General features: G+C 36.8%; 1 protein-coding gene across 1 annotated transcript in view; it reads right to left on the minus strand.

Moving 5' to 3' along the window:
* The window catches only part of LOC150090213 (uncharacterized), a 184,786-nt gene extending 164,246 nt beyond the window's left edge, over positions 1–20,540 (minus strand). Inside the window, exon 1 of the mRNA XM_090390206.1 lies at positions 19,690–20,540. Within this exon, the coding sequence (XP_090246332.1) occupies positions 19,690–20,431 (742 nt within the window). The 5' untranslated portion in view covers positions 20,432–20,540. The remainder of the gene's footprint in view (positions 1–19,689) is intronic.
* Between the last annotated feature and the right edge of the window lie 514 nt (positions 20,541–21,054).

Here is a 21,054-nt window from a genome sequence, read left to right on the forward strand (position 1 = left end):
AATGATCAATAAAATATTTACAATACAAAAGTTCTTTTATTTCATAATCATTATATACAAATCAAATTACCTCAAAGAAATGCAGAGGATGTTTCTCATAAAACCATCTACCACACGTGCTCAGCACACATGGCACTTTTTTATTCTTTTTTTTTTTTTACAACTAGGAAAATATAATGGATATGCTTTTTTTTTCTTTTTTCATGATAAAATTTTAATATTGTGAATAAAAAATAACATGAAATATTTCCCCTATCACAAATAACAAAAACTATCATAAAACATTCTAAAATACAAAAACGAATATTACATTTAAAAAAAAACTATTCTAGAAAGGTACACAAAAATCACAGATTACATGAAAAAAATTATTACACAAATATTCAAGAAAAATTTATTTTAAAAATTTCCATATAGAATTTACTTCTTTATTATTTTTTGTTGATCTGCTTTGCTCAATAGCTGAGTGATGATTACAGAGGAAAGATTTGATGTACTGATCTGGATCAAACTGAAGCAATGGTTTTCCATTTAGATGTATGGTCTTCATATCTGCAACGTGTTCAATAGTCAAAGATGTTATTTTTATTGTTGCAATATTATTCATTGCACCGAAAGCTCGCTCAGCTTCAGCACTGCTAATCACGATGGTTTCGAGGATAGTTTTGGCTTTTTTAATTGAAAAAGGAATTTCACTCGATTTTAAAGATAAACTGTCCAATGAAATCTCTAAAATCATTAATTTTTATTTCATATTTTATTAGAAAACTTAAATTTCTTATTCGTTTTTCATGCCACGGCTCTCATGCCTCTTGCCATGGAGACAAAAATTCTTCCATATTACATGATTTGGGTAGCATATGTTTAAAATTTATTTCAATTCCTCATCGTCAATGATATCATTATTTTCTTTATTTAATTTAAAACTCTGTTGCATTAATAACTGATCCTTTAAGGATAAAACAATGCAGTTTAATAACCTGCCACAAGGTAATTTTTTTTAAATGTGTTCTTTCTTCAAATTTTGATTCCTTCAAATTCTTTCGACTTCAACATGCTCTCAATTTTAGCTTCAGAATTTTTCAAATTAACAAGAGAATTAATTTGATAATTCTAATAATTAATCTGCTTTTACTATAGTGATACTGCGACTTTGTAAAGCTTCTGAAAGGTAAGAGAGAGCTCCTGCAGGATGTCAATCATTAGTGCTAAATTGTTAAGAAATTCCAGATTTAAAAGTCAGTTTAATAATCCCGAATATTTAACTTCTGATTCAAAATGTTTGCACAAAGCAGGATAATTCCTCCAAAACTGCAATTGCCGTCTGCAAGCTACAAGCTGCCCATCGTGGCCCGAACACGCAACTGATCTTTATAGTTTCCAGATCAAGTCCTTTAGCAATCATCCTTAACTCTTGCCAGTTTTCTGGAGATTGGTGATATAATGTGCAGGTTTTTTTTTTTTTTTTAATTATTGCCTGTATGGCATTATATTTTGGAACGTTTTCTTCACAATGAAGGCCTCGACGCAGTTTCAAAATCTGCCAACATTTCATCTTCTGAAATTTATTTAATATCTTAGTTGCTTCGACTATTTATGTTGCTATTGTCAATAGTTCTTTGAATACTGTCCAAACTGTTGGAATCACTTGGATATTCAGCCACCATGATCACGTAAACTTAGACAGGAAAAAGTTACTGAAAGGCATGGAATCACTTTTCCAAAAAACAGATGACTTTTTTCATCTGTTTTTCTTTACTCTGGAAAACAGAAGACTGTTTTCCAGAGTAAAGGGGAAGCACAATTCCAGCCTGATATCATGGTATCATTGCTGAAATCTTCAATGATCCAGAGTAATTGCTTCTTGGTTGCTGCGTACAGTTTGATGTCATTCATGTACATCAGGTGGAGAGGGTGTACACGTTTTTCCTTCCTTTGAAGTTATATCCATACTTGCTGTTGAGCATGGTGGATAGTGACAAGAATGCTACTATCCACCATGGATCGGTTCGATTGTGATGTTCTCGACCTTGATGGTGGTACTCCACTTCGCCATGTCTGCTTCTAAGAAGTTTGTCACTGTCAGATTGACTTTGTATATCTTCAGCATCTCTATTAGCCAGCTAGAAGACACTGAGTCAAAAATCTTGTGGCAATCAATGTAAGCCATGTACAGGTTGTGGTGCTTCTTGTAGGCTTGCTCTATAACTGTGGCATCAATGGTTAATTGCTCCTTGTATCTGTTCTGCTGTTTGGCCATGATATTCTGGCTCTCCAAGTGATCTGATATCTTCTTGGTTATGCAGCCTGGTCAAGATCTTGTACATTGTTGGGCAACAGGTGATCAGCCTGTATTTCATCGGATTTCTTGTATGGTGATCGGCCTGTATTTTTACCGGATGTCTTTTGATGTGATTCAGATTTTAGCCTTCAGATGTGATTCCTTAAGTAAGAAATTCTGGGATTGTCTCGGCGCATTATCGTTTGGGTGAACTGCTCTGCTAGGTTCTTGTACCAGTAGTTGTGGACGTTCTCTATTCCTGGGGTTCGCCAGTTGTGGAGTTCCTGATCGGCTGTCTTACTTCTTCCCAAATCTCCCACTCTCTCATATTTTGTATTGTACGTCCTTGGTTATCTTCCATTCTAGTTCTATCCAGCGGGTTGGGCTGTTATGTCTTACTTCACTGCTCCATACGTTGCCCCAGAACTCCTCAACTGTCTTCTGCTCGGATGGTCCGTTTCCGTCTTTCTTGTCTTCTCCGAGACTCCTGTAGAAGGCTCTTTAGTCCTCACCAAAGATTCGGTTGTTTATTTTCCTCTGGGAACTCTCTTTATGTTGGGATAGTCTCTTGCTGAGTGCGAGAACATTCTGTTTCAGTGTGTCCAAGTATTCTCCTATTCTCTGATTTTTAGTCTTTTGTTTGCTGTGGACGCTGTCTCTCTTGTGGATGCTCTTCAATTTTTCAATCAAATTTCTTACTCCTATTACCCCATTGGTACTGGATCAATTGGCCTATCTTGACTCTTAATTCTTCTATCTTTTGCAGAAGTTTTCTTTCCCAAGTTGGCGGTTCCTTGTTTTTTCATTTCTTCTGTGGCAGGTCTCTTATTTCTCTTCCATTAATCCTAGTGGCTGCTATGGCAGCACAGTATGCAGCTGTGTGGATGGCCACCAGTGTTGTTGTAATGTGGTATTATTTTCTGACGGAGATGGTCTATGACCAGGGCTGTGCAAATGAGGGATGCATTGGAGGTGCAGCATCAGGGCCCTGATCCAGGGGGGGCTCAACTGAGGGACGCATAAAAGTCTCAACATAAATAAACAAGGTCCCCTTAACCCTTTTTGCATCCAGACCCCCAAGTACCTTTGTACGGCTCTGTCCGTGACTCTCCACAGGATTCTATCTTGTCTACTTTTGTATCATGTGGATCTTTGTGGGGTCCATTCCCTCGAGTTCTATTAGAACACGATTTTCCTGTGTAACTGTGCTAGTGACCACCGAGGAAGGAAGAAAATGCCAATGCATGAAGTGGAGCATAGAAATGAATGCGTTTCATGTGAACATACTATGAAATAACAATGCTAGAGACTGATATGACAATGTACAGGCCGAGACTACATACCAAGTGGTTGCAACAATTCCTAGATATTCAAGTCACTGAACAGCAAATGGAAGACGAGAGAAGGACCATCATAATGAAGAACCTGATAGCTAATGCAATCTTGGAAAAAATGAAACAGGATGCGACCAATCAACTAGAAATAATATGGACAACATGGAACCACAGGAGGAAGAGCAAGAAGAAATACAACCCAGAGCAGCTGAGGTGGAAAGAGACGAGGTCATGATATCCAGAGAGAATTTGATGACAAATATTATCATTTCTATCATCCTCCATACGCACATCTCCCATTTTCGATTTCCATGTCTTTGTTCCATAAAATACCACACCCTATCAGATACTGTACCAATCTTTTCCTTAAACCAATTCCTAATCTCACACAAAGAGCATAAGCGAAATGAGTATAAGAATAGCAGTGGGTAAAAAAGCTTTTGAGAAGCAAAGAATATTATGTGCTTCTCAAAAGCTTTTTTACCCATTGCTATTCTTATACTCATTTCTCTTATGCTCTTTGCTTCTTTCAACATTAGACTTTCCAAATACCTATACTCAGTGCTTTTTTTGGAAAAAAATTGGTGCTGGTACTCATTCTTTGCTATCAGGAAAATTGAAAATTAAAAGGATGCGAAAAGTACTCTAAAATTTTTTTGTTCCTGATATTGTTACTTTAGTAGTAATGTTTTTGGAATAAGAACAACAAATTCAATATATTAACACAGTTTATTAAGCATAAATTTATCATTCAAGTATATAAAAAAATAAGTAAAATGTGAGTAAAATAAGTAAATAAATCGGCCAACTACTGATTTCCGGGCACTCGGGATGAAGGGTCCGTAGTCACGAATGGTCGTTAGTGTAGTATCTCGAATAGAGGGCGTTATGGTAACTGAAAAAAGTTTCTAATACTCCAGATTGGCTTGAAACTGAGGAACTAATGAAAATGTTGTCTGTTTGAGTCTTTCCAGTTGTTGTGAATGACAAGGGTGGGAGAAGCGACCCCGACTTCTTCCTGGAGAAGCGATTAAAGTCTTGGAGGAGAAGCGACTGGCAGGTGAGGGCCGTGCAAGACTCCACACAGGTGCCTCTCCACCACCGCCACCGCCTCAACACTGGCTCTCTGAGTACTTCCTTGCCAAGACAACTCCAGCTTTCAAAATTGTTAAAAAATATTTCTTGTTGCAAAATTTATAAATGACCTTTATAGAATTATTAACTAACTATTTAGCAACCTTTTTGTCACCAAAAGGAGAGTTACTTAGTACAAAGAATCGAAGTGCAATAAAAAATTGCTTTTTTAATTTTAACACAAAAAGTAAATGACAGATTTCAATCAGAATAATTTTCCCTTGTTAAGCGTCAAATAACGTATAGCTAATGTAATTTTTAAATTTTTAGCTCCATTAGTGATGGAAATAGAGGGGGGGGGGGGGGAGATATGAAAATTTCTAAATTTTCCTGTCTGGCGCCACCATTTTTAATTTTAAAAATATTTTAAAATCATATTTTAAACCTACTCGTTGAGCTCTTTCCAATGGTGTATAATAAGTATAATAATGTTGTTGACATTTTATGTCCCCCCCCATTTCTCAGACAAATTTTTGTCAATTTGGTATCATACTCAGAGCATTCATCAAATGCTTCAATTCTTCCGAAACATCTTTTCAATTAGATATTCCCAAAATCCACGAATTGTATCTCTTTTTCATTTAACTGTAACCTGATTGACAATTTTCTAATTTCATTCTCACTAAATGCCAACATTTCGTGTTTAGAAGGATTAATACCTTCAATACCTTCACTGGTCTCATTTTCCTTCTCTCATCATTGGTATTGTCACTAGTTCTTATTTGAATTTTTCCTTTTCTTTTTTTTTTTTTTTTTTTTGAAACTGTCCAAAATGTCAGTGTCATTGGGATATTCAGGGACTGCGACCATATGGAAAAATGTGGATAACGCACTTCCGCAAAACAATAGATGATTATTTGTCGGGTAAAAGAAAATCAATTTTTTAATTCTCGAAAGGGGTTGATTCACAGAGGCTTACAGTTGATTCACAGAGGTGTACAAACCTACGGCCCGCCCGGAAAGTGAACTAAAACAGCATTTTAAATTTTGTTAATTATCAAAAAAAATTCTCATTAAATGTTTTGTTCAGTAAATGTAATTGTGTATTGTATTTAATAAAATTTTTGAATATTTTCAATTTTACTTTTACATGCAACAAGATATTAAAAATGTAACACACTACAGAAATCTAACTTTGCCTTTTTTTTTAAATATGCCTCTGTACTGGAAAAGGTTGGACACCACTGTCCAAGAAGGTGGGCCAGAGCCCATTGGAAATACCCATTGATCTGCCTGCTCACTCTTGACCAGAGTGACTTCATATGTGGGACAGGTGGTCGGATAGGTTTTTACCACGTACCACTAAGTTGTAGAATGCTTTAAGCTCTCTTAATTCGTGCAGCAGCACTAACTGCCTAAATTGCCGAGTTAATTCTCTCCTAATCCATTCGCTATATGAAAATTTTCTTGCTCAACGGAAACTATTTTAAATCAAAATACAAACAGAGGTCCGACTGAGTAATTTAGAATTATAAAAATGGTTATACAGTTTTATATGGAAAATATCTTAACAATAGAGTGAAAAATGCAAATTTAGTTAAATAACTTTAAGTTTATTTGAATAGTAGGTAAACATGTGAAAAAAAATTATGAAATATTACAAATTTCGAAGTGCACTGCATCCAAATGTCACACGTCACTGTGAATAAAGGTGCCGGTGCACTGTACCATTGCATACCATCCCAAAAAAAGCCCTGCCTTTACTCACTCACCTGTTCTGTTCTCTCTCTCTTTCCCCTCCCATTTCAATAATTAACTTGTACTCTTCCACTTTCAAAAAATGTCTTCTCAATATTTATTCTCAGTGTAAAACTATCAACTTTCCTTTAGCCTATCACCCAATTTCTTCAAAGTTTCTTCAAAATCTGGCACCAGTGCTATATCGTTTTTAATACTTTCGATAAACATTCACCATACAATTCTCCCTTATTTACATTATGAGATGCCTCTTTAACCATTTCTTCTATATAAATTAAATAAAGTTGGGGACAGACAACACCCCTGCCTCACACCTCTTCCTATCTCTACATTTTTAGTGTCACCTTGTCCTACTTTGCCCTACCCTGATGATTACTTTTTATCCCCAATATAATATAGTGCATTCTTCTGCCCTTACAATCCTCTCCTCTCCCTTCCAATAACTTAATTGAGTGTACCTGATCAAAAGACTTATCCAAATCTATAAAACATATACCTACATCTTTGTTCCATAAGATGCTTACATCTTGTTCCACATATTGTTTCTGTCAATGCTTACCCTTGTTTAAGAATACTAAAGGAGCTCAAACTCAGGGCCCTGGGATCCATACTTAACCTGGCAGTATTCAAGTGGGATGTGACAGGTCCCTCTTCAAAACTATTGTTGTACATTAATTGTTGGTGTAATGCTAAGAACTAAAGCTTTCAATACTTTCATAAATATGGTTAAACTTGTATTTGAGCAGTTTTAGCAGAAGTAGTAGTAGTAGTAGTGAAAAATGATGCAAGAAAGCATGTTTATATAGAATCAGCCAAAAAAAAACACACACTTCATTTTTATTTACCCTCCAAGAACCTGTCCAACTCCCCCTTGAATTCACTCAAACCATCCACCTCAACAACAGATGGCAGCATATTTCAACAATCAACCACTCACTGGATGAAAGCAAACTTCTGCTCATCAATCCTGCAAACATCCTTCTTCAACTTATGAAAGGTTTTTGCTTTCATAAAGGTGACTACAGTGGTCTCGGACAGTTTTTGAATTCTATACAGTGGAACCAACTGATGATGTTACCAATAGCATTTCTAAATGGAAAGCATTCAAGGAATTAATTTTGGAAGCTACTAGGCTTTTTGTACTAACTAAGAATTACTGTTCAAGGTTTAGGCCTAAATGGATGTCAGATGAAGAAATGAGACTCGTGGCAGAGAAGAAAAATGCATGGGATGCATATAAATTATCAGGCGACACGGAAGCCTATAGTAGATATAAGCTAGTCTGTAATCAAGTCACAAAGGAGGTTAGGCAAGTGAAGGCAGAATACAAAATATCTTTGGCAAAGGATACAAAGAGAAACAGCAAAGACTTCTTTACTTATGCAAACTGGTCCACTTGACATTGCTGGTTCGACTGTTGATGACCCTGCTCAGGTAGCTGACAAACTGAATGAGTATTTTACATCTACATTCACACACAAGGTGTTATTTAGGGAGTGGATGCCAGAAGTTTATCAAACTCTAAAAGGGTGCTTAATGATTTTGTAATAACTGAGAGCAAAGTGGAGCATAAATTGAAGTTAAACATAAGAAAGGCAACTGGGGTGGATAGGATCTATCCAGTTATACTGGAGGCAGCAAAGGAAGTAAGCACACCCTTAAGCCATAATTATGAGGGCATCCCTGGATTTGGGGGAGGGTTTCGCAGACTGGAGATGTGCAAATGTATCCCCAATTCACAAAGGTGGGATCGAAGAGTGACAAGAGTAGTTACAGACCTGTTATTTTAACTTCTGTTCTAGAGAAAATAATGGAGTCACTGGTTAAAGAAGCATTTTAGGATCATCTAGACGAGACTACAGTTATAGTTTAGACACAGTATGGATTTGTTAAGGGGAAGTCTTGTCTGACCAATCTGATTAGATACTACAATGGGGCCACAAAGGAACTTGATGCAAAAAATAATTCTGATATCATATACTCGGATTTTAGGAAAGCTTTTGATACAGTTGCATAGGGAAGACTACTGTACAAGTTGGAATGGCATTAAGGGCAAATTGCTACAATGGATAAAATGATGGTTGAGTGGGAGAAGACAGAGAGCGGTAATCAACGGACACTACTTTTTGTGGATCAATGTTATTAGTGAAATCTCCCAGGGTTCGGTGTTGAGCCCGCTGTTGTTTTGTATATTTATCAATGATATTGATGAAGATATATCAGGCCTAATGTCAAAGTTTGCAGATGATACAAAGGTTAACAGTGTTCTTAATGATAGTAATGACAGTACGCTACTGCAACAGGACCTAGGAAAGTTGGGCAGATGGGCTGAGAGGTGGCAACTGAAGTTTTAATATTGACAAATGCAAAGTACTGCAAATGGGTAGCAGTAATCCCAGACTAATGTACCAACCGTGCGGTACTACAGTCAGGGTAGCAAAGAACGAAAAAAACATAGGGTAACTGGGCAGTCAGATATGAAGTTTTCTTGATAAGATTTATTAGTCAATTACCGTATTTCCCCATGTATATGACACTCCCATGTATAAGAAGCACCTTAATTTTGGGGCCCAAAATTGAAAAAAAAAATGTATTACATAAAGTTATTGAACTCAAGTTTTATTCATCATAAAATTCACACAACTCATCACTGTCAAAACTCCCATCCATTAGCTTGTCCTCATCTGCGTCTGATGACGAATCACTGTCTTCATATATTGCCTCGTCCTCAGTTCCATCTATGGCATTTGAAATGCCACACTTCTTAAATGACTTGACAACGATCTCAATCTTGATATTATTCCAGGATCTTTTCACCCAGGTACAAACTTCTCCTATAGTTGGTTTCTTCACTCTTCCTGCTGGTGTCAAATTGTCCCCAGAAGACTTCATCCATTGGTTCCATTCGTCTCTCATGGCAGCTCTGAAGGGTTTGTTAATGATGACATCGAGTGGTTGGAGCTGGGATGTCAAGCCTCCAGGTATGACGGCAAGTTTTGTTTTTTGCTCTGCAGTAATCTTCTTTGCATTTTCTGTTATGTGTGCCCTGAACTGATTAAGCACCAACAGGACAGGTTTGCATTTGAGCCCATCTGGTCTCCTGCTCCAAACTTTCTCAAACCAGATCTTCATCCCATCCTGAACCATCCAACCCTTGTCATGAACGTGGACAATCACTAATCGAGGAATGTCTTCTTTTGGCATTGTTTTGCATTTGAAAATCAGCATAGGAGTCAGCTTGGTTCCGTCGGCACAACAAGCTAGAACAACTGTATAATGGCTCTTTTCATGTCCACTTGGCTTCACAGTTACAGTTTTCACCCCCTTCTTATCAACAGTTCTGTTACTTGGGACATCAAATTGAAGGGGGACTTTGTCCATATTTGCAATCTGTCCCAACTCAAACTGATGTGTCTTCCGACATTGAATGACAAAACGATGAAATTCAAGGACCTTCTGCTCATAGCTTTCAGGCATCTTTTGGGCAAGTCTGGTGCATGTACGCATGCTTAGTCCATTCCATTTCATGAACCTGAAGCACTAATTGTGTCCTTTTTTGAAATCAGTAACTTCTTTTTCATCAGCAATTCTTCTTGCCTCATGCTGAACCATCTTTGTGGACACAGGAATTCCAATTGCCCTTTGCTCCTCAATCCATATCTTCAATTCCCTCTCTAAATCAGGCCATTTTGCTAACTTGCCTCTAATGGCCTTCTTCTGCCGTGGCGTTTTCAGTAGGGTTTCTTCTTCCCGTAGCCAGTCCCGGATTGTTTTCTCAGTTGGAGGAGGACCAAACTTATATTCAGCAGCACGATTTCCATTCACTTTTGCAAACTGGATCACTTTTAACTTGAATTCAGCACTGTACGAAAATCTTTTCTGAGCCATTTCTGGGCAGAATGTGCAAAACGTAATCTAATATACTGGTAACAAGTACGAAACAATGAGTGCAAAGACAAGCGCGAAAAAGTGGGAAATGGAAATAAAAAAAAATCTACAACCACTGTATAAGACGCCCAGTTTTTAGACCCCAAATTTTTCAAAAAAAAGGTGTGTCTTATACGTGGGGAAATACGGTAATTACTTTGATGACAATTTCATTTGTTGAAGTTACTCCCAGGACTGCTTCGAAATATCAACCTAACCTGGCTACCTGAACAACAGGTTGAGTTTCCTAATAAGTTTCTAAACCTAGAGTTCTGTGATATACAAAACCAATTACTTTGGTTAAATTGTTTTAAATCATTTGTTTTATGATTATCATTTTGTATTTTTAAAATTCTTATGATTGGCATTTTATATTTTTACAATGCTTGACTGGTATTTATTTTTATAATGCATTTTTTCTCTATAATTGTAATAGCTATAGAGAGAAAAAAGTTCAATGAAAAAATCTCTAACCACAATTGCATTATAATTTTCAACAAATGGAGCTCTGTGATAAATAAAATTTCCCGCTTAGGTTAAAAAAATATTTTTTTAAATTAATTTTATTCCTACCTAATTCTGTTGCATGCATTATTGAAGTAAAATATTGTAATCCAAAAACAAAAAAAAAAATATTTTTTTTCATTTTTAGATTACAATATTTTACTTCAATAATGCATTGCAACAGAATTAAGTAGGAAAAAAATTAACGAAAAATTTCTATTGACATCCAAATTGTAAGCTACTAAATTAGAACATATAATAAAATTATACTGCAGTTATATTTATAACTGCTGCGGTTAAGAATATATTTATACTTAGTGTTCTAGAACGGGAAAAAAAAAAAAAAAAAAAAAAAAAATTCCAGTGAGAAATAGTAATACATGGCAACACTGGAGGCTCTAAATTATGGTGTGCGTAAATCAACCTGCAACAACTAGGTTAAAATCACATTAATCAGGTTTAAAAATAAAATTTTTAACATTCTTCCTCTTTAATTTTTTTCAATATGCCATGTCTTTACAGAGGTTGGCTGTGATCGTCACAATCGACATAAATGAGGTAGTAGCCCTAAACAAACCCTCATTGCTCTGATCATACCACTCTCTAAGGTTTGCCAACCAAGATTTCCTTCTTTTTCCATTGATCTTGCCCTGGATTATCATTTGCAACATCTTATATTTGCCATTCCTCTTCATATATTTAAATATTTTAGCTTCCTCTCCTTAATGGTGTTAATTATTTCTGTCGTTTTCTTCATTCATCTCATGTTCTCATCATTCTTTATCTTATCAGTCCATGACACTCTTAACATTCATCTGTAGCACCACAACTCAAAAGCATTTAACTTATTCTGGGTTTTCTTTGTCAGTGTCCAGGCCTCAGATCCACAAAGGAGGAAAGAAAAGACATAACATCTCAGTATTCTTGTTCTTAAAGGAAGTGTAATATCACTGCAGCATAGAAGATTCTCCATTTTAAGGAAAGCTGCAAGTGCTTGTTCAATTAGCATTAGCAGAGGCATTTGATGCAAGAAAGCAAGCTTATGCAGCATCAGCAAAAAAAAAAAAAAAAACCCACTTCCACTTCACCTCTCTGTTCGTTCAAAATACCTGTCCAGCTGAGCCTTAAACTAATTTAGGCTATCAACCTCCACGACAAGGGATGGAAGTCTGTTCCACCAACCAACCACCCGCTGGCTAAAGGCAAATTTCCACACGTCTATCCTACATCTATCTTTCCTCAATTTGAATTTATGCCCTCTCAGGTGATTATTCTGAGCTAGAGGAAGAATCCCATCAGCATTGAGCATGCTCAAACCATTCAAGGCTTAATTATACACCTCTATCAGATCACCTCGTTGGTGCCTAGTCTCCAGACACTGTAATTTGCAAAACTTAAGCCTTTCTTCGTAAGAGCACCCCTTTGTTCCATTCACTAATCTTGTTGCCCTTCTCTGTACTCGTTCCAGCAGCTCTACATCCTTAAAATGAGGCCTCCAGACCAGTATACAGTACTCTAGGTGTGGCCTGACCATTGCCTTATACAAGGGAATAATCACCTCCTTATCCCTGCTGGAAAAATTCCTGTATATCATTGACAATACTCCATGAGCTACTCTTGCAGCCCGTCTGCACTGCTCAGAGAACTTCATATCTGCCTGCACAACCACCCCCAAGTCCCTTTCATTCTCTACCACTGTCAGTGTAGTACCACAGAGTTGATACGTTGCTCTGGGGTTGCTGTTTCCCATGTGTAAAAAAAAAAAAAGTAAAGTGCAGCCATTATCAACCCACTGCAGGGTGGAAGCCTCCTCAACAATTCATGCTGAGGGAAATGGACCATAATCTGCCACGCTGGTCCAGTGCGGGTTGGCAGATCGACCGTATTCAGCAGTCAGGGGCTTGAACCCTGGTCTACTCAAAGAGCGTGTGCTACTGCACTCCCGCTCCTGCCCACTCGGCTACGGAGGCCGTCCCATGTTTCCCATGTGTAGTACTTTACATTTGTCAATGTTAAACTTCATTTGCCACCTCTCAGCCCATCTGCTCAACCTTTCCAGATCCTGTTGCAGCAGCATAATGTCAGTAGTGTCCTTGACAACCCTGCCAACCTTTGTATCGTCTGCAAACTTGGATATTAAGCTTGATATACCATCATCAATATCATTTATAAATACAGAAAACAATAATGGACCCAACACTGAGCCCTGAGGGACTCCACTAATAACATTAGTCCACGATGAACAGTGTCCATTGATTACCACTCTGTCTTCTCTCCCTCAACCACCCCTTTATCCATAGCAGCAATTTGCCTCCAATGTCACAATGCTCCAATTTGTGTAGCAGTCTTCCATGTGCAACAGTATCAAAAGCCTTTCTAAGATCCAAGTATATAATATCAAAGCTATTCCCTGCATCCAGTTCTTTTGTGACTGCATCATAGTATCCAATCAAATTGGTCAGGCAAGACTTCCCCTTAACAAAACCATGCTGTGTCTGAGCTATAACTGAAGTCTTGTCTAAATGATCCTGCAGTGCTTCTTTAACCAGTGCCTCAATTAATTTTCCTGGAACAGAAGTTAAGCTCACAGGTCTATAATTACTTGTGTCAGCCTTTGATCCTCCTTTGTGAATTGGGGTCACATTTGCACATTTCCAGTCTATGGGTACCTCCCCTGAGTCCACGGAAGCTCTCATAATTATGGCTAAGGGTTTGCTTATTTCCTTTGCTGCCTCCTTTAATATAACTGGATAGATCCCATCCACCCCGGGTGCCTTTCTTGTGTTTATCTTCAACAATTTCTCCTCCACTTTACTCCCAGTTATTTCAAGATTCTGTGGCTTACTGCTAGAGTTGAATACACCTCTGGCATTCCCCTCGCTGAATAACTCCTCATGTGTGAATGTCGATGCAAAATATTCATTTAGTTTGTTAGCTACCTGAGCAGGATCATCAACAGTTGACCCATCAATATCAAGTGGACCAATCTGATTCATCCCCTTCCTTCTAGAGTTTACATAAATAAAGAACTCTTTGCTGTTTTTCTTTGCATCCCTTGCCAAGGACTTCTCGTAATCTGCCTTCGCCTGCCTAACCTCCTTTGTAACTTGGTTGCATATCAACTTGTATCTAACATAGGCCTCTGTGTCATGTGTTAATTTGTAAGTATCCCATGCATTTTTCTTCTCTGCCATATGCCTCATTAGTTCATCTGACATCCATTTTGGCCTAAACCTTGAACAATATTTCTTAGTTGGTATGTAAAGCCTAGTAACTTCCAAGATAAGTTCTTTGAATGCTTCCCATTTTGAATTTGCTGTTGGTAACATCATCAGTTGGTCCCACTGTATAGAATTTAAATACTGTCTCAGTCCATCGTAGTCGCCTTTACGGAAGCAATAACCCTTCCCTTTACCCCTAATGGTAGTTACCTCTTTGAGTAAATCCCACTTCAGCACACTGTGATCACTGCCACCTAGTGGTTCATTTATCTGCAGATTCTTAATGCATGAAGAATCACTGCTGATAATCAAATCAAGAGTATAACTCCCTCTAGTTGCCTCCCGAACATGCTGATGTCGAAAACAATCATCCAATAAATCCACAAAAGCCCTGCTGGTGTGTGAGTGACCAGCCCCCAAATTCCAGTCAATATCTGGGAAATTAAAATCTCCCATTATAAGACTCTCTGATTTACTGGCCCACTCTATTTCCCTGTACAGTTTCTTATTATACTCATCAGAGTCATTAGGCCTATAGCACACTCCTACTCTCAATTTTGATCTCCCAATGCTTATGTCACACCAAACTGACTCAACACTGCACTGTCCAGCGATGTCGACTGGCTTCACTTCCTTGGTTTTTATGTGTTTCTTAACTAATTCTTGGGCCCATTCTATTGAAGCATGCTCAATTCTTGAGCATGCTTCAATAGAATGGTCCCAGTCCTCACTCAGCATATATTCAAGATAACAATAACTTTTAACCCTTTCAATTTCTTCATTATTGATTGTAATTTTTGTTCATACTTCATTCTAACTGATCACCATGAATTTTGTTTTCTTGATGTTTAACTTCAGACCAAAATTCTCACCTTTTCTATATACTCTATCCATTAATGATTGCAATTCATTCAGCAAAATAGTATCATCTGCATATCTGATCATGTTTACTGTATTGCCATTAATCTTCATCCCTTCTGTACATCCCCCTATAACTCCTTTAAAAATTCCTTCAGCATACAGGTCAAACAATATAGGTGATAGAATACATTGACAAACTTCTCTTTATTTTCTATCTCTTCTGACTTCTCTCTTGCTATGCATAGTTTTGCTGATTGTCCCCAATACAAATTCACAATTATTCTGATGTCCTTGCCATCAATTCCAATCTTTTCTAAAATTTGAACGTTTTGTGATGTCTTGTATGATTGAATGCTTTTTCATAATCTAAGAAGCAGAGATATGCCTCCTGATTCACATCTTGGCATCTTTCTACTAGAGTTCAAGCTGTTCTCAAACATTTCATACATTTTTTGAAGCGATGGTTGATCTAAACATAATCAACTTGATTCCTCACAATATTGTTTTCTCCATCACCTAGAAATTTCCATGTATATAGTCTGCACGGTGGCAGCTCGAAAAAGGTATTCATTATTACAAGTTCTAATCTTTGTGCAAACTCTACGGGCCTGTCTCCATGGTCATTTCTCCTGCCTAGCTCAAACTTGCCCACAATCCTTCTACATTCACCAGCACCAACTTTGGCATTATAATCACCCATAATTAGTGTGATGTCAACGTTGTTGGATGTAGCATTGATTCAATTTGTTTATAAAATGCCTTGATCTCCTCTTCACATTTGTCACCTGTAGGTGCCATAGATCTGAATTATATTTACGTTTTAAAGTGTTGTTGCTATCCGAATCATCATCACTCTGTCTGAGTAAGGTAATACATTTTTTACTGCTATACAAACTTTAGTATTAACCAAAAATCCAACTCCTCCTCTATGATTTCAGTCATCTGTGCCGCATAACGAAACATACCATTTCACTGATTGTCCCCAATGCAAATTCACAATTATTCTGATGTTATAAAAATTACAATTTTCCAATTAAAATTATATTTTAATTTTATAATGGGTACAGCATTATTGATCGATACTGTACCCATTATAAACATGAACCATTCATATGCAACCACATCATAAAATGCTAGATATTACTGATGAAAAATAGAAATGTGATCATTTACATTATGAACACTTTTTAAAGTTTTTCTTTGGCTACTGAGACTATAAATATATTAATTTTGTGTTAAGGTGAGAACTTATAAATATAATTGTTAATGAGGGGGAAAAATTAAGTGGCATACGCTGATATGTAGCGTCATTAAATTTATGACTCTGAAAATCACCCAGTGTCCACACACCTCATAAAATTATTAAAAGAAAAAACTGCTGCAATTATGAATATGATATTTTACTGTAAAAATACATTAGCATTAGTAGAGGTATATGATGCAAGAAAGCAAGCTGATGCAGCATCAGCAAAAAAAAAAAAAACTTCCCATTCATTCCAAATGTTTGTCTAGTTCTACCTTGAATTTATTTAAGCTGCCAACTTCTACAACAACAGATGGAAGTCTGTTCGAGCAATCAATTATTGTTCAAGGTTTAGGCCTAAATAGTTGTCAAATGAACTAATGAGACTTGTGGCAGAGAAAAAAAATGCACGGGATGCATATAAATTATCAGGCGACACAGAAGCCTATAGCAGATATAAGCTGGTCTGTAATCAAGTCACAAAAGAGGTTAGGCAGGCGAAGGCAGATTACAAGAAATCTCTGGCAAAGGATGCTAAGAAAAACAGCAAGGATTTCTTTACTTATATAAACTCAAAAAGGAAGGGGATGAATAAGATTGGTCCACTTGATATCGATGGTTCGACTGTTGATGATCCTGCTCAGATAGCAAACAAACTGAATGAGTATTTTGCATCTACATTCACACATGAGGAGTTATTAAGAATTGAAAATGCAGAAGGTTATCAAATTGTAGCAGGGTGCTTAATAATTTTGTAATAACTGACAGCAAAGTGGAGGAGAAATTGTTGAAGTTAAACATAAGAAACGCACCTGGGGTGGACGGGATCTATCCAGTTATATTAAAAGAGGTGGCAAAGGAACTAAGCAAACCCTTAGCCATAATTATGAGAGCATCCTTGGACTCAGAGGAAGTCCTCACGGACTGGAGATGTGCAAACGTATCCCCAATACAAGTAATACGAGTAATTACAGACCAGTTAGTTTAACTTCTGTTCTGGATAAAATAATGGTCACTGGTTAAATATGCATTGTAGGATCATCTAGACAAGACTGCAGCAATAATTCAGACATAGCATGGGTTTGTTAAGAGAAAGTCTTGTCTGACAAATTTCATTGAATATTATGATGTGGTTACAAAGGAACTGGATGCAAAAAATAATTTTGATATCATATACATGGATTTCAGGAAAGCTTTTGACACTGTTGCGCATGAAAGACTATTGTACAAATTAGAGCAGAATGGTATTAAGAGTAAGTTGCTACAATGGATAAAAGGATGGTTGAGTGGGAGAAGACAGAGGGTGGTAACCGATGCGTGCTGCTCTTTGTGGACTAATGTTATTAGTGGAGTCCCACAGGATTTGGTGTTGGGTTCACTGTTGTTTTGTATATTTATCAATGATATTGATGAAGGTATATCAGGCTTAGTGTCGAAGTTTTCAGATGATACAAAGGTTGGCAGGGTTGTTAATGACATTAATGGCAGTGTGCTACTGCAACAGGATTTAGAAAATTTGGGCAGATGGGCTGAGAAGTGGCAACTGAAGTTTATAACGTTGGCAAATGCAAAGTACTGCATATGGGTAGAAGTAACCCCAGAGGAACATACCAACTGTGTGGTACTATACACTAGAGTGGTAGAAAATGAAAAAGACCTGGAAGTAATTGTGCAGTCAGATATGAAGTTTTCTTAACAATGCAGACAGGCTGCAAGAGCAGATCATGGGGTTTTGTCAAGGATATACAGGAATTTTGCTAACAAGGAAAAGGAGGTGATTGTCCCTCTGTATAAGGCAATGGTCAGGCCACGCCTTGAGTATGTACTGCATACAGGTCTGGAGGCCTCATTTTAGGAAGGATGTAGATTTGCTTTTGTGTACAGAGAAGGGCAACAAGATTGGTGAGGGGAATGAAGGGATCCTCTTACCAAGAGAGGCTTAAGTTCTGCAAATTGCAGTGGCTGGAGACTAGGCACCTGCGAGGCGATCTGATTGAGGTGTATAAAGCCTTGAATGGGTTGAACAAGCTGAATTCTGATGGGATTCTTCCACTTGTTCAGATTGCGAATCTAAGGGGGCATAAATTCAAATTAAGGAAAGGCAGCTGTAGAATACACATGCGGAAATTTGCCTTTAGCAAGCGGGTGGTTAATTGCTGGAACAAACTTCCATCTGTCGTTGTGGAAGTTGATAGGTTAAATAAATTTAAGGAGGAACTGGACAAACATTTAGAGGGAATGGTTGTGTGAATTTTTTTTTTTTTTTTTTGGTTGATGCTACATAAGCTCATGTGCTTGCTTTCTTGCATCACATGCCACGATTACTATTATTATCAACTACCCGCTCGATAAAAGCAAATTTCCACACATCTATTCTACAACTGTCTTTCCTCAATTTGAATTTGTCCCCTCAGGTGATTCTAGGCAAGAGGAAGAATCCCATCAATATACATAACTGTGTTAATCAATAAAAAGAATTTGTATATTATGAATGAAATTTAATTTCAAAGTCCAAAGTCTGGATTAAAAAAATTAAAAAAATTTCCTGCTTTTATTGATAGAAATTACAAAATCTCCAGCTTTCTGAAAGTCAGAGGTTGGCAGATATGGAAATATTATAATACAAATGAAATGTGGAGAAACTGTGTACTTGTAGGATAGATGCGCAGAAGTTTGCCAACGTGTGGTTGATTGCTGGAACAAACTTCCATCTGTCGTTGTGGAAGTTGATAGCTTGAATAGATTCAAGGCAGAACTAGACAAACGTTTGGAGTGAGTGGATGGGTGAAATTAGTTTTTTTTTTTTTTTTTTTTGGCTGATGCTATAAAAGCTTGCTTTCTTGCATCATGTGCCTTTACTGATGCTAATAATAATTGCAACTTGGCATGAACTTGTTACTAAATTAAATAATATATAAAGTACACAAATACATAAATCAAATTTACTGCAATTTTAAGGAAAGCACTGACTATTTCAATCCTGAAATAGTCAGTGCTTTCCTTTGCACATAGCATTTGCAGTTTAGATTCGTTATACATGCTTCTGCCTATTTTTTTAACTTCTGCAACCCTTCTGTTCCACTTTGCTATGGGCTATTATATTCATAAGTTGGCATATTATTTTTTGGCTGATGCTATAAAAGCTTGCTTTCTTGCATCATGTGCCTTTACTGATGCTAATAATAATTGCAACTTGGCATGAACTTGTTACTAAATTAAATAATATATAAAGTACACAAATACATAAATCAAATTTACTGCAATTTTAAGGAAAGCACTGACTATTTCAATCCTGAAATAGTCAGTGCTTTCCTTTGCACATAGCATTTGCAGTTTAGATTCGTTATACATGCTTCTGCCTATTTTTTTAACTTCTGCAACCCTTCTGTTCCACTTTGCTATGGGCTATTATATTCATAAGTTGGCATATTATAATAAAATAAACTAATGACTGCATAAATTTATATATAGAAAATAAAAAATTACCTGATATACTATGATGATTATTGCAACTATGTTCTGCTCGCCATTTCTGAAGAAAACTTTCTGCAGACAATTCACTTCTTCTGTCAGTTAACAAAGTACTGCCAGGAGAACTTTGATAGCTTGGATCATCCCTATTTGGTGTACTTGTTCTTGGGTGTGTGATATTTAGAGATGGGCAGGTGCTAGTCCTGCTATTAGAAATCTTTGGATCCTTATTATAAACATTCCATAATGTTGTCCTAGATTTATGTCTTTCACTATCAATATCTGAGTCAGATGAATCAATATCAAATGTAGTATCCCACGAATATCCTAGTGGTGGATTCTGCTTAGAAGTTAACCTTTTAGTACTAAACTTAGAATTATTTACACCTTTCGATATAGGTCTTTTAAAAACTGAACTTTCACTTGATGATGGTATTGTTGCAATTTTCACACTATCTTGTGATGAAGAATACTGAGAGACATCAGCTTTAACAGCTCTGTTAGTACTCTTGCGCCGACGTGTTGGGCGACGATCTTCACGGCTGGATAATTCACCTTCATCTGAACTGAAACCACTCAAATTAAACTGCGTTATTTTTGAAAGGCCAACATTACAACGATGTTTTCTATTTTCCTCAATTAATCGGTTCAATTTTCTTTCCAACACACATCTTGTACTTTTTGTAACAGGTCCGACTTGTTCACCAAATTCTTCTAATCGTCTTCGAAGTTCCGAATCAGACATCTGGGATACCATCTTGGCATTGAGGTCACAAATGCCACGATTAAAACCCACCGAACGCAGCCAAGTTATATGGGAAAAAGATAATCACTTCATTCTCTATAATATGGTACCCACAGGCACAAGATACTTTTCCTGTGCAGTCATAACTTAAGCAGCAAAGAAAAAAATAACAGTAATATACATATATACATGTATTGTGGAAGCTTGAAACGATGCTTTGGCTAACTAATTAGGCCTAAACGCTGTTTACAAACATTAATGGTTACGTTGGAGTTGTTCCCCAATTTCCAATACCTTACTGTATATCATTATATGGATGATACTATATACACAGGGTTACATAAATTAGTATGAAAGTTAATTTCATTAAAATGATTAAAGAACCGTACAGCGTTGTTAATGGCTAAGATACCTTCCTGCCATGATCCAAAATATTAAAATAAACTAAAAGCAAAACAACTCTACCTAAAATTTCATAAACTAGATCGGAGCTGGCAAATGGTACAGCCAATGAACTTGAAATTATTTTAGAAGTTAAACGCCACCTCTGCATACAAACTTAAAAATGCACACAGCAATTGAATAGCCATAAACATAAAAAAAAATTATTATTATTATATTATTATTGTTATTAT

The sequence above is a fragment of the Mastigoproctus giganteus genome, chromosome 2 (genome assembly GCF_048544385.1).
Source record: "Mastigoproctus giganteus isolate SK-2022 chromosome 2, ASM4854438v1, whole genome shotgun sequence".
In the NCBI taxonomy this organism is placed as follows: domain Eukaryota; kingdom Metazoa; phylum Arthropoda; class Arachnida; order Uropygi; family Thelyphonidae; genus Mastigoproctus; species Mastigoproctus giganteus.